General features: G+C 52.7%; 1 protein-coding gene across 1 annotated transcript in view; it reads left to right on the forward strand.

Annotated features, from left to right (window-relative positions):
• GALR1 (galanin receptor 1) overlaps positions 1 to 4,943 on the forward strand; it is a 13,029-nt gene extending 8,086 nt beyond the window's left edge. The window contains exon 3 of the mRNA XM_059410100.1: positions 4,626 to 4,943. Coding sequence (XP_059266083.1) covers positions 4,626 to 4,943 — 318 coding nt within the window. The remainder of the gene's footprint in view (positions 1 to 4,625) is intronic.
• Positions 4,944 to 12,934: the final 7,991 nt, after the last annotated feature.

A 12,934-nucleotide genomic window follows, 5' to 3' on the forward strand; every position in this document is an offset into this window, starting at 1 on the left:
TGAGCCCGAGGCGGCCGGGCGGTGCAGGGCCGGGTCGGAAGAGGGTCAGGGCAGGGAGGTGGGGGAGGGGAGGGCGAGTCTGCGAGAGACGCTGGAGCAGATGTTCCCGCGGTCGTGGCGCCGGGCACTGCCCGAGACAGATGTTCCCGCGGTCGTGGCGCCGGGCACTGCCCGAGACAGGCGCTCTGGGTCCCTCCGCTCGGGTGCGCCGTCCGCAGACCTGCTTCTCCAGGCGGGCGCAGCCCCGGGCCTCCGGCCGCCTCCGGCCTCGCCAGGGCCCTGCGCGCAGGTGCAGGTGGTCGGTCGGTCGTGGGGCGGAGGGCGAGGCCCTCCCGGACGAAGACGCGGAATGGCTACTCCGCATGTGTGCGGGACCCCCAGGAAGGACGAGACCCCCGCAGCAGCAGCGCGTGGAGCCTGCGGTGGTGGGAGGCTCGGCCGCAGGAGGTGGGTGGACGCGGAGGCCGGACTCGGAGGGAGGCGCAGGCCGGGCGGCCCCGGGTGTGCGCAGTCACAGGGGAGACGAGAGGCTCCTGGACGCCCGACCCAGGGGTCGTCCGGCGCCTGCCCCCCGGCCCCCCGGGAACCCCGCAAGCGCTCGGTCGCCGTTTACACATGTAGGACGCGCTTTCCGTGTTCTCTTCTTCTGGCCGCGGTTTTCTTCCCGGCTAAGCCCCGTTACACGCATCGGGAGTAAGATTCTGGGAAGAACAGGCGACTTTGACCAGGCACGTCTCACAGGAGGAACAGGGAGTAATCGTTTTTAGATACTGTTGGTAGAAAGAGCAAAAGAAAAAAAAAAGCAGGAAACAAAAAACCAAAACGAAACAAAAAACAAAAACCAAAAACCAAGGTTATGAATACCCAGTCTCAAGGGTAACGAGTTAGTACAGATCTTTTGTGTATGGCGTTAAGGGAGGCCTTGCTCTGTGTGAACCGTTAGCGTGGGGATTCGATCGGCTCCCGGAGGAACCAGGGCAGTCGCAGAGGCCGCGGAACCCCATCTCGGACCACGGCAGTGACGCTCGAAGAAATGACATCACCTAAGAGAGGAAACACAGCGTCATTCTCCACAGAGGGGAATTCTCCCGCAGCACGCAGACGTTTCAAACAGCAGGAGAGCCAGGAGCTTCCCCAGTCCTTCGGAGGAAAAAGCAAGGTTCAGCCTCCGGCCGTCCACACGGAGGAGACAGGGTTCCCTGTAATCGGAGACGGGGAAGGTCATGGGCTTCTGTTGCGGCTTTTATGGGCTTCACCACTGGTTCCTCAAACCCACGGAGCGCTGAGGACAGGCGGGTTCCTGGTACATTCCTGCTGGGGAGGTGTCTGGTGCCCTCACCATCCGCACCGCACGTGGGGGCACTCAGAGGCCTGGGTTTTCACAGGCAGTGTCCAGGGTGAGGACGGACATGTGAGCTGTCTCGGGTCTGGGAGCGTCCGGTGCGTTATTCCGACCAGAGCTGCTGCTGCCACCCGGGTTCGGAGTTGGACGCCACCGGTAGTGACGGAGGCCGCCGTTCTGCCGTGGGGGCCCCTTCCGGCAGCCGCATCCCCTCAGCTGGGCCAGGGTCCGCAGGCACCTGCACGAGGGAGACTGAGGAAGACAAGCTCGTGGCTGCAGTGACACCGGGACGCACGAGCCCGACGGTCGCTGGGGCTCGGGACCGGGGACCCGGCCCACATGCGGGGCGCCGTGTGGATGGCCGCTGCGGCGGCGTCAGCTCTGGGGGGCAGATGCTCCGCGGGCAGGGAGAGCCCGGGACGGCTGTGAGGGGCGCGCCTGAGTGCGGTGCCTGCGGACGAGCGTCCTCTCTCCTTCTGGGAACAGCCTTCCATAGTGCGTCGACTTTATGTTCGGGCCCAGTAAGTCTTCTTCCCTGAGACCTACTGTAAACTGTGATCCTCTCGGACTCAGGGCTGTGGGGAGACCAAGAGAAGAGCCTCGTTCACGGTTCCGGGAAGATGAAGGGAATCACCTGAAAAGGTAACTTTGGAAGGAACCGTGAACACACACACACATAAAACACGCCATATCCACGCACATTACCTCGGCCCTAGCGACTGTGACATGTTACGATCTTATCAAGAAGCCGCCGGGTCTGCTTCTGTCCTGAGCTTGGCCCTTGGTAGAAACGTCCTGAACGAAGCAATGAAACGGGATACGCAGCGGGTGTTCATTTGGTGAAGGAGAGAGATGTCCTCGTTGTCTTGGAAAGAAGACAATGTGTTCTGTTCTATTTATAGGTATAATTATGTCTCGATTGTTTTTGATTAAATCATCTGGGAATGGAATCTCTCATACGCTAATGGATACGTGCCCTGATCGCTGACGGTCTGCTAATGTATGGGAACAGATTTCTTGTTTGCTTTGCGTGGCCTGCAGTAGAGCGGCTTCGATCCGTAATCCTGCTGTCCTATGCAAACAGGCTGTCGGAGTTCACCAAGTTGTTTGAAGTGTTCGAACGGACGAGGCACAGGGAGAATCATTTCCTCGGGGCAGAATGTCGAGGCCCAGGGCGGTTACGTCATTTCCCTAAGGAAGCACAGCCAGATTACGGCCAGCAGGAGTGCCAGGCTTCCACGCCCTCCACAGGGCCTCGAGAAGACGAGCAGCCCTGCCCCTCCTGACGCGCCTGCCCTGAAATCCCACCCTCCTCCAGCGTCTCTGCCTCCACCTGGTCGCCGAGGGCCTGTCCCCCAGCCCGTGTCTCTAAGGGACGTGTGCTGCCTGTGGGTTTGCTGCTGGCAAGGGTCCTGTGGGCATGGGCGGCTCGCTGCTGCCCTCCTGGGGGGTCTGGCCTCTATGGTGGGGCGGGGGAGGGGCCGGTGGGACAGGGCTCGAGGCAGCATGTCCATTGGTGGTGGGACAGGGATGTCCTAGGATGGAGCCGCCTCCTGCGTCCTGCCCTTGCTCTGTGTGAGAACGTGGCAATGAGCGTCCCCGCACTCTTAAACCTTCCTTCTGTCTCTGCCTGTCTTCCCAACACTCCTTCGCCTTATCCGCGCATTCCGGCTGGTCGCCTTTCTCTCTGTGCACAAGGGGAGGCTCTGGCGGGGAGGTCAGCGAGAGGTGCCCTTGCCTGTCGGGGCCGCTGCGGTGACCAGTGCTCCAGACGTCCATGTTTCCAATCCACACATTCAAGCAACCGGGGCTCAGGCTGAAAGGGAAGATTGTAACCGTCAAGCAAGGGGCCGAGAGCCTGTGTCTCTCATGTCCTCCGGATCCCCTTCCCTGCTGGTGGTGACCTGGGGGCTGGGGCAGCCAAACCCGGGGGGGCGGGGACACATCCGTGCTTGGTTCCTTGGCCTTCCTTGAAGGCCAGGTGACCAGTGTCTTCTGAGGCTTTGATTGTCTGCTCCCGGGCCCTGATGCTCTGCTTTCCCAGCAGCCGGGTGGAGGGGGGCGGCGTGGTGGCGCAGAGAGGGAGCTGGGGTTGACCGCGATGTGGCAGGCGGCAGGCGGTTCTCTCCCGTCTCGGTGGTAGAACGTGGGTTTGGGACCACGTGACTGGGCTTCCCACTCTAACCTGGCGCTGGGCTCTGGAACACCAGGCACCTGTCTTGACCATTCTGAATCTCAGCGTTCTTATCCCAGACCTGTGATCCTGACGGGCTCTGCTTCCTGCTATGGCCAGCGGTCAGGCAGTGACATTCCCAGTTGCCCGTGCCTCTCCCGGTGCCCCTGTGACCATTAGCAGGCAGGACCCTGCTTGGCTCCTGAGCCACCCTGTTGCAGGAGGGGCAAATTTTTCAGGAAGGAGCCAGATGATTGTGCTGCATTTTAGTTTAAGAAATATTGAGAGACCCCGTTTTCGTTTGAAGCCATAGGTAGAGTGTTTCCAACCAATCACAGCGTTACTATGTCGTTGTTGCCTTTCAAGCATGTTCCAGACGGGCTGCCGTGAAAGACAGGAAAGGCGGTCCTGAGGCTCAGGCCAGGCCAGGCCACTGGGGAGGCAAAGCGCACACGGAGCGGGAGCAGAGGGGAAGCTGGAGGCAAGGCTCTCTCGTGCTGAGGCCTGTAGTCAGGGCGGTCTTCTTCCATCCCGTTTGGTCCGAATCTCAGAGGAAACACGTGGGGCCTGCCTCTGCCTCCAGCTGTTTTCTGATTTAGGGGCAGCAGGGGAAGGGTTTTACGCAAGCCAAAAAACGGGGCTAGTTGACATAGCCAGAAACGAAGACACGTGTCTGGAAGGCATCCGTGCGTTGGGGATTCTCACTGTAGAACCAAGAGAGATAAAGAAACAGGCGGTCTGTCGAAGTCGCCATTCAGAGAGGGTTCGAGCGCTCACCCGAGCTGCCTCTCCGTGACTCTGCATCAGCGGGTGCCCTGAGCTTTGTCGGTCTAAAAGTCACAGTGTTTAATCTCTGCACAGTTAGAGTCCCACGGCCCAGCATACCCTTCCGGCAATCCACACGCGTCTCCCATACGTGACGGTCATTCCCGCAGAGGTCCTGGACAAGTCCTGAACAAAACCGTGGTGCGAAGTCACGGCCCGCACGGAGGCATCCGCGTCTGACTCCAGGGCGGAGCAGAGGAAGTGCCCTTAGAGCGCGTGGGGAGCTCGGGGTCCTCCTCCCGCGGTAACTGACGCATGTGCTGTGTCTCCCTCTTCTTCCTCTAGACCGCGCAGACCGTTCTGGTGGTGGTCGTGGTTTTCGGGATATCCTGGCTGCCGCACCACGTCATCAATCTCTGGGCCGAGTTCGGGGTTTTCCCGCTGACCCCCGCCTCCTTCCTCTTCAGAATCGCCGCCCACTGCCTGGCCTACAGCAATTCCTCGGTGAACCCCATCATATACGCTTTTCTGTCTGAGAATTTCAGGAAGGCCTACAAGCAGGTGTTCCACTGCCACGTTCGCGGCACCTCGCCTCTTAGTGACGGTAAAGAGAACAGGAGTCGGGTGGACAACCCACCGTCCACCAACTGCACCCACGTGTGAGAAGTGTGCTGGTGACGCTGTGGGCTTCCGCGCACGTCACCGTACAGCGATGGCGAGCAAGCGGGCAACTCCCGATGCTCTCAATGACCCGTCCATTTTAATGCGATTCCACTTGGTTTAAAAAAAAAAAGTGCTTTGGTCCATTTAGGAAATCTCTCGGTCTAGTAAAGATTACTTCTACATTTTATTTCAAAAACAAAAGAAAATACCAACTAGTTTTATGCCTCTACAGAAATGAAAGTTCAACAGAGTTCCCTAGACACATTCAAGTCTTCATAGGATAAAGGATCAGGACCGATAAATATGGTTGGGAATACGGGTAATCTGCATTATGAACCAAATTTATTTAGAAAAAAACATGTATGTGTTTATTCTTCGATTTTAAGAGAAGAAGTAATGTTCTAAGCTGTGTGTTTTAAGATATGATCATGGACACATGATGGAAGTTTTACCTGAATTTAATTTTTGTGGCCATTTGCACAGACACGTCTCTTAAATGGAAGCGAGACTTTGCCGAGTTTCTTTGCTCAGGCTGTGTTTATTCCCACCTTTAAACAGGGAACAGGGTTTCTGGGGCCCAGCTGCAACCGCGTGTGATCATGAGGTCCGTTAACTATCCCCGGAGGCCAGCAGGGCAGTGCCCTACGACTCGGGGTGGCAGCTGTGGGCGCCGTCCTTTAAACTATCCTGTGATGTACACTTTGTAGAGTTAACCAAAAAAAAAAAAAAAGAAAAAAAAAAAGAAAAAAGAAAAAAAGAAGAAATATCAGGGGAAAATGCCAAATGCAAGTATTCTAACAGTGGAAGCTTCAGGTAAGATTTGAAAAGGAAACTGGTCACTGCCGTTTCATAAATCTTCTTGCCGGGGTGGTCATTATGCCTTGAATGGAACTGAACCAGAGTTAAAAAAAATCAGTCGGCGAGGATGCGGTGTAGGTACTTTCTCTGGGGCCGGAGAGAAGTCAGGATTGGTAAGCCGCGTGCAGCAGGCGCACGCCACGCCCGGAGAGCATACTTGACGTTGATTCGGGTGACATTTCGGGGCTGGTATACCCAGGGACACATGCTGTACAAACAGATGCTTTTCTCATTAAATTCTTTGTAAAGTTAAATGCACATTTTCCCCAAGTATTGCCTTCTCCAGAAATGTTAATTTGAGGTTAAAATGATCACTAGCTGAATTTCAAATAGTTTTCATGACAGCTTCATATTTGTTTATGTTTACAGTGAAAAAGTGGGATGAAAAGATTAAATTATCCCACCTTAGAAGAGTAGTTTTCAGACTTGGACAGGTTTTAGGAGAATACAAAAACAACAAGACTTTTTTTTTAAAGGGTTTAGCATATTGTACACCTGTGTAAAATCAAGATTCCATATGAAATATCATATTTTAGGAAAAAAACTCGATATACGTGTTTGCATGTTAACTTCTTTAGCTTGTGAATTGATCGTCAGTAGTCATATTCCTCCAGCAAACAGAGTTTATGTCCGCGATGGGACAACTGACTCTCCAGCCAGAAGAGGGAAAGTTCTTTGACAGGACGGGCAATCACGAGCGTCCTGTTTAATGGCTGGGAAAGCCGTTGCGTGTCTGCGTGTGAGTCTTTTAAAGAACAGCTTAAGTCCTTGGTGTGTGGACATTGTTTGCACTTTATTAAATACAGCAGCGGAAACATTGTGTCCCGACGGAGATACCTCATGTGCTTTGTGGGACTTGAAGCTGCCGTTGCAAACGCTGAACAGGTTGTGTGTCGACTCACACAGCCGCAGGAGAAGTGCCAGAGGTCCTGGCTGCCTGTGACCTTGCCCGGCTGACCAAGACTTCCCACACTACGGCCGTTCCTCGGTTTTCCTCCTCCGATTCCTCCACACAGACCTGGAAGCGCAGGAAGAATACAGGGCCCGAGGTTGCGTTTTGCAAGCAGCCTGTGGGCGTCGTGCTGCCCCGTGACGTATTTACTGACCCACACTGATTCTTTGGATCCTTCCCACGTGCTGTTGGCAGGACAGAAGCGAGAGGCATCCCTGGCGTCATCGCTGGTCCCTGGGAGGCCCCGCAGGTGCCAAGGGTAGATGCAGATCCCTTCCTCTTGGGGTCGGAGCGGGCGTTTCTCCTGCCGTCGACAGTCGTCGTCTTCCGAGCACCCGTGGCCGCGGTGCGGCAAATGTCGATGCTGGTGATCACGTACGCCCCGCAAAGATCTGCTGCTCTGTCAAGCTGTCCGCCTGGGGAGTTCCAGAAGGACGGTAACAGACTGCAGTCGCCCGGAGACGTGTCCGAGCGTCTCCTTCCTGGGGGGTGGTTCCTCTAACGCATCATCCGTGTGACCAGATCAGAAACGCCTTTGCTTCCCTCCCTAAATAAAGACGGCCTCCCACGGACACACTTTCTCTTGCGACAGCCGGACTCCAGGAGAAATGCTCTATTTGCCTTTGAAGTCGGGCTGCTTGGAAACCAGGTTTTGCAGGGGGACTTCAAAGAAAATTGAAGTTTTCTCCTTTAGATTTGGTGCCTCAGCATCCCAAGATGGTGGTTATTTTTCTGGGCATTCGCTTTCCCATTTGGAGACTGGCTCTGGGAGGTTAATTAGCCAAATTGCTGGCAGCTCCTTACGTACATGCCCGGTGTCACTCTTCTACTGAGAACAGCGCGTGGTTGGGAAGCCTTTCCCGCGCCGCCTTCCCGGAGATCTCGTCGGTGGATGCTCTCTGCCGCTCTGACCGTGTGCGTTGCTCACAGGCCGCTCTCTGAACATCTGAGGCACACGGTTTTGCTTTTAATGCCATTGTTCGATGCGCCCACTGAGCGTGAAACAGTCCTCTCCTGCTCTTCCTCCGCCCACGCCGTCTCGTGCTGCTCTCGACCCTGGCGCGTCCCGAGTTTCTCACTGTGATGCTGACGTCGTGCAGTCCCTCCTTGGACTCCATTACACCGAGTGACGGTGAAGACGGAGGCGTGCAGAGGGAGCTGCAGGAACCCCTCGGGCTACGAGCTGCTTGTGAGTCAGCTGTCACCTGGGGCCCGGCAGGGGACGGCACTGACCCAGCGCCTCGGACGTGTGGAGACGGCGCGGTTCAGAGTGCCCAAGTGTTAGCTGAAAGCCCCCCTCGGGCTTCTCGGGAGCCGGGGAGAGGAGCCCCCCTGGGCCTCCGTCTCCTTCCGCAGATGCCCCGATGCTGGTGAGTCCCCAAACCCCCAAACGCTCCCGCTGAGCCCACCTTGCATTAAATATGGTGACGGATGGCTTCACCATGTTCTTGCTTAAAGGAAATTCTTAAAAGCATGTCCTTAAACCACACAATCATGTAATTTGTGTAAATAATCCATGTGGCTACTTCCTCTGGAAACTTGTCATCTAAAATGTATAAATCTGATCTACACTGACCGCAGATGTCTCCCAGGTTTTAGATTTGTGAGTGGCTTTCTAGATAAGGCAGTCATGTTCTTCTTGACCACGAAGAAATGTTGTGTATTAGGTTATTTGTCAGGTGGATGTTAATGACTCGTTTACGTCAAAAAGCCACAGAGAGCACGAGTGACCTAAAACGCTGATGGTTACTGACTGTCTTGGGAAGAAACAATTACAGGATGCAATTATGCCTGATTTGATAAAGTTTCTAGGGTTTTTCCTTCACAAGTGGAGAACGTGAGCCTGAGGAACAAGTTCGCACAGGGACGTCTTTGTCCAAGGAGGGCGGGCCACGTCCTGTGACGCATCCCCCAGGGAGCTTCATTTGCTTTTCTTAGCCGGACAGGTTCACTCACAGCTCTTTAACGTGGCCGCCCTTCTGGGATTCAGAGGCGGGCAGATCGCTTTGATTTGGCAAGAGCTTTAGAAACAGTGGCAGGCCCTGGGCGTGCGCTTCCCCGAATGCTAGACGCTGCTCACCGCCGGCTCCCGGCACACGCTCTGCGCGTCTGGCCTCCAGCCCCTGTTCAAGTGCATCTGAGGACTCAGGTGCTGTCCTGGGTGCAGCTGCACCGGGAGGAGTCATCCTGGCAGGTGGAGAGGATGCTCTTAGCTCTTGTGTACGTTGTGGAAATCACCACAGCTGGGCTGCCTCGTCTGCTCCAACACTGGCTACGTTTCCCATGTTTAAACAATTGTATGGAGAACTGGTCCTATGGTTAAAGGTTTTGATGTCGCTTTTGAGGTGGAAAGCCTTGTCCTTTCTGGTGGCAAACACGATTTCTGGATATCTCTGGGTATGTTGTGTGAGTCCGAATTTCCAGCATTAGAGAGGTCTCACCACCAGCTGCTGGAAGAGATTGGAGCTGGGACCCAGCATTTAAATCCCTTACTCTCCGGCAGTGGTAACCTATCAACTAGGGCAAATCTTGGGGTCCACTACGGGCTTCTACGGAACAGCATGCACTGTAGCACCTTATTTCAAAAGATTGAGTATTGACTGTTAGAGCCGAACGGTTTCTGTGTCTTTGTCCTGAAGACCACGGAGGATCTGTGAAGCTCTCTCTCCCCCTTTGGCGAGCTTGTTTTGGGTCATCAAGGTAACCTGCCATCCAGCGGGTAAAAACGGGCTGGTGCTGGGGCTGGTGCTGGTGAGGAGTGGATTGTCTGGGAGCCCTTTACAGTGTGTCAGCTTCAGAGCTGGCATGAGGCACTGTCCAGGCATGGGAAAGGTTGTGTCTGTGTGGCCAGATGCACCTGTCACCGGCACTGCTGACGTGGCAGTCGATATAACATGTTTTGTGGTGACGGGATGAGTGTCAGCCCCTAGGACAAATTTGTGAAGAACCCGCCGATGGAGCTTAGGTAATGGGGTCCCAAAGGTGACACGGGAGGCTCCACGATGTAACAGGCGGGGCTAGTACCTAAAGGATCCCTGGAGGTTCCAGAAATTGGAGAACGTCCCCCAGATGTTGGGTGCTGAGCCTGCTCCTTGGGGACCTCAGGCTCCATAGATCCTCAGGGCCGAGCACGGAGGAGGGAGCGGGGCTGGGCGAGCAGACGCCAGGCTCCTCTGTGGTTCCGCCAGAGCCCACCTGCCTCAGGCCGGCTCTGGATTTCCATCCCGCAGGCGGAGACTTAGATACAACCAAACCAATGCAATTTGTGATCTTCCAAATTTGTCATTGTTGAGGGATCCCTGAATGGCCAACACTTTTCATATCTTTGGGTTTCTTTTTGTTGTTGTTGTTGTTTTGCTGGATTCATGACTTTCTCCTGGTTTCCCTATGCGTATTTCTCCTTTTAACAGTGGAATGTCAGAAACAGAAGCCTTTTTTTTTTCTTTTAGAGATTATTTATTGATTTATTTATTTGATAGAGAGAGAGAGAGAATGAATGAGAGAGAAGCAGACTCCCCACTGAGCAGGGAGCCTGATGCGGGGCTCGATCCCAGGACCCTGAGATCACAACCTGAGTCGAAGGCAGAGGCTTACCCCACTGAGCCACCCAGGCACAGAAGCCACGCAGAAACAGAAGCTTTAAGAGAAAATGACTTTTATAAGGATTGCAGATGACCATTTTCTTCAGAGAACTCATGCCGAGGTCCTCTGTGGTGCTGATTCTGGTGATGTCACAGCACAGGAGCTCCCGTCACAGCAGAGAGGGGTCAGAAACAGGCAACTGGCTGCAGCCACAGCAGCTCTCCTGGGCCCCTCCCTCTTGTTGTGCAGGACGAGTCTTCCCGCCCTGCTCTGCACCCCCCGCATCCGCTTCGCTAAGAGAACGGAGCAGGGGAACGGCCTTTTCATGAGCCCCAGGTTAGCAAGAGCACTTTCTGATTGGCCATGACTGAAGATGAAATTTAGCTGAGCTCCTTGGGGCACAGAACCACCAAAGTGAAAGGGTCAGAATCCAATTATAAATGGCTGTCTCGCCAATTAACCTGCTAGTGCGGGTACCGCTCGTTAAACAGTCTCCTTTTCAGAAACGACCAAGTCCGAGAAAGCAGAAGTGCGGTGGCAGGGGGGTGGGGATGTCCATGCTGATTTTCACTGCAAACATCTCCATCTTGTTAGGAAAGAAATATCATTGTGAACACGTAGATGCGGCTCATTTTGTCCAGCTTTGGCTAAGAGAAACTACTGCTTCCAATGAAAGGCACATTGCTTTTCCACTCAAGGGACGGTTGCTGGTGTGTAAACGTAAGGTAGTGACGTGGGTTGCAGGGGTGCAGCTCAGGGCAGGAACCCTATCCTGCTTACTTATCCCTGTAGCCTCAAGGTCCTTGGGAAGCCTCACAGGGAAGATATTACTGAGTGAGAGCAGACGCCTCATGGGTGATATTTTCAAAACAAGGCTAATGCGGACAAAGAATTAAATCTCACAATCCTCTTTATATTGAATCAGTTTATAATTTAGGAATATTTGCAACCTGAAATGGATACATAAGTATTATTTTCCATACATTGAGTTTTCCAAGAGTCATGTTTTATTGCCATGTATTTCATAAAGATTGAAGATTTGACACTGAGGGTTAGAAATGCAACGTCTCCTTAAACGTGGTTGGGAAATCTTTTAATTTCTCAATTTCTATCTGCCTGTGTGTGGAGGAGAGCTGTGCCTTGTACAAAAGGTCATGGACATTAGGGTCCTTCAGGGAAGGTTTGGTTTAATTAACCCTGCTGGTCAGCTGCTGTTGGAAATGCAGTCTTTGGATAGCCTCACGTGTAAAAGAAGACTTGAAAGGGATGAACGTTGCTCAAAATGGAAATACGTTGGAATAAACTGGGAATTCTGCCAAAGGCATTTATTCCTGATGCTCTGGGCTCTCCCTAGAGTTGTGGTTCTCAAACTTTACCAAGTATCAGAATCTTATGGAAAGTTTAAAATAGATTACTGGACCCTACCTCCAGAATTTCTGATTTGGTTGCATTTGGGGTAGAGTCCCAAGATTTGCCTTTCTAACAAGCTTTTTGGTGCAAGTCCAATGACAGCATTCTCAGACCTTGTTCCTGATTTGATTGGGTTGGAGTTGGAGCACAGGCGTCTTTGTAAGGCCACAGGCAGCAGCCAGAGTTCAGAACCGTTCAAGTGGAGTGGATGACTCGCTTTGTGTCTGAACCTCTGTGGTTCCATGAGAAGGAAATTGCTTATGTGGGGCCTAAATCATTCGGATTTTATTGTTTACATGGATCAGATTAATGAAATATCCATTCAACTATCATACTAGCCTATCTGCAGAAACTTACAAATTTTAAAAATGTGAAGGAGTTTGATAACTTACATGTAAGGATTTCAGAGATTATATTTTCTCTTCCAAAACATAGCTTGGTGGAAAGGAACACCTGTACTTTAATTTTGTCCCCTCCCCCCCAAAAGAGGGGAGTGAATATAGCATTCCAATTGTTACATGTGAATTTTTGAACTAAATGTTTAAACTAAATAAATGTGTGTCTTTCTGTGCAGCTGCTAATTTTTAACTACATTATTATCTCTAAGAGATAAATGTAACTTCTCTGTTTTTCAAGTTTTTCAATTGTCTCCTCATAACATTGTGGTGTGGATAAGGAAGAAAACCCGTGTGTATTGACTTTTTCTTTTTTATTTCACTGGTGTGATTGCTTGCACACTGCTGTGCACATAATGAGAGTGTGGGTCTTCTTACAGCAGACGCTGTTACCGCAATTCTCGGACTTTGTTTCTCTAAAGTACTCTCTCGTCGGCTGTACAGCCAGCATGAACATAACGTGTCAGTTGAGCATGAACACCCATAAACTTCCCAAGCCAAAGCAGAAATGAAGCTCACGTTAATGCGCTTGGTACCCGAGGTAGCGCTCCCCAATCACTCAGTGTTCTGCATGGTGTCTGGGTGGAGTTTGTGGTTGGAATCAATTTCATGAATTGAAAATAAAATTTGTTCCTCAAAGTAGTCTTCCTTGCGAGTATGCTATTTTCCAACACAGTAATTAGCCCGTTTTGTCAGGCATTTCCCTAAGGACAGAAATGTAATTCAAAGTGGTTCAATTATCTTACTTTCCCTCCCACGGGGCGCCATTGTGGAAAATACGCAGGAATCGTGTT

This window comes from Mustela nigripes, chromosome 8, assembly GCF_022355385.1.
Source record: "Mustela nigripes isolate SB6536 chromosome 8, MUSNIG.SB6536, whole genome shotgun sequence".
NCBI classification, from domain to species: domain Eukaryota; kingdom Metazoa; phylum Chordata; class Mammalia; order Carnivora; family Mustelidae; genus Mustela; species Mustela nigripes.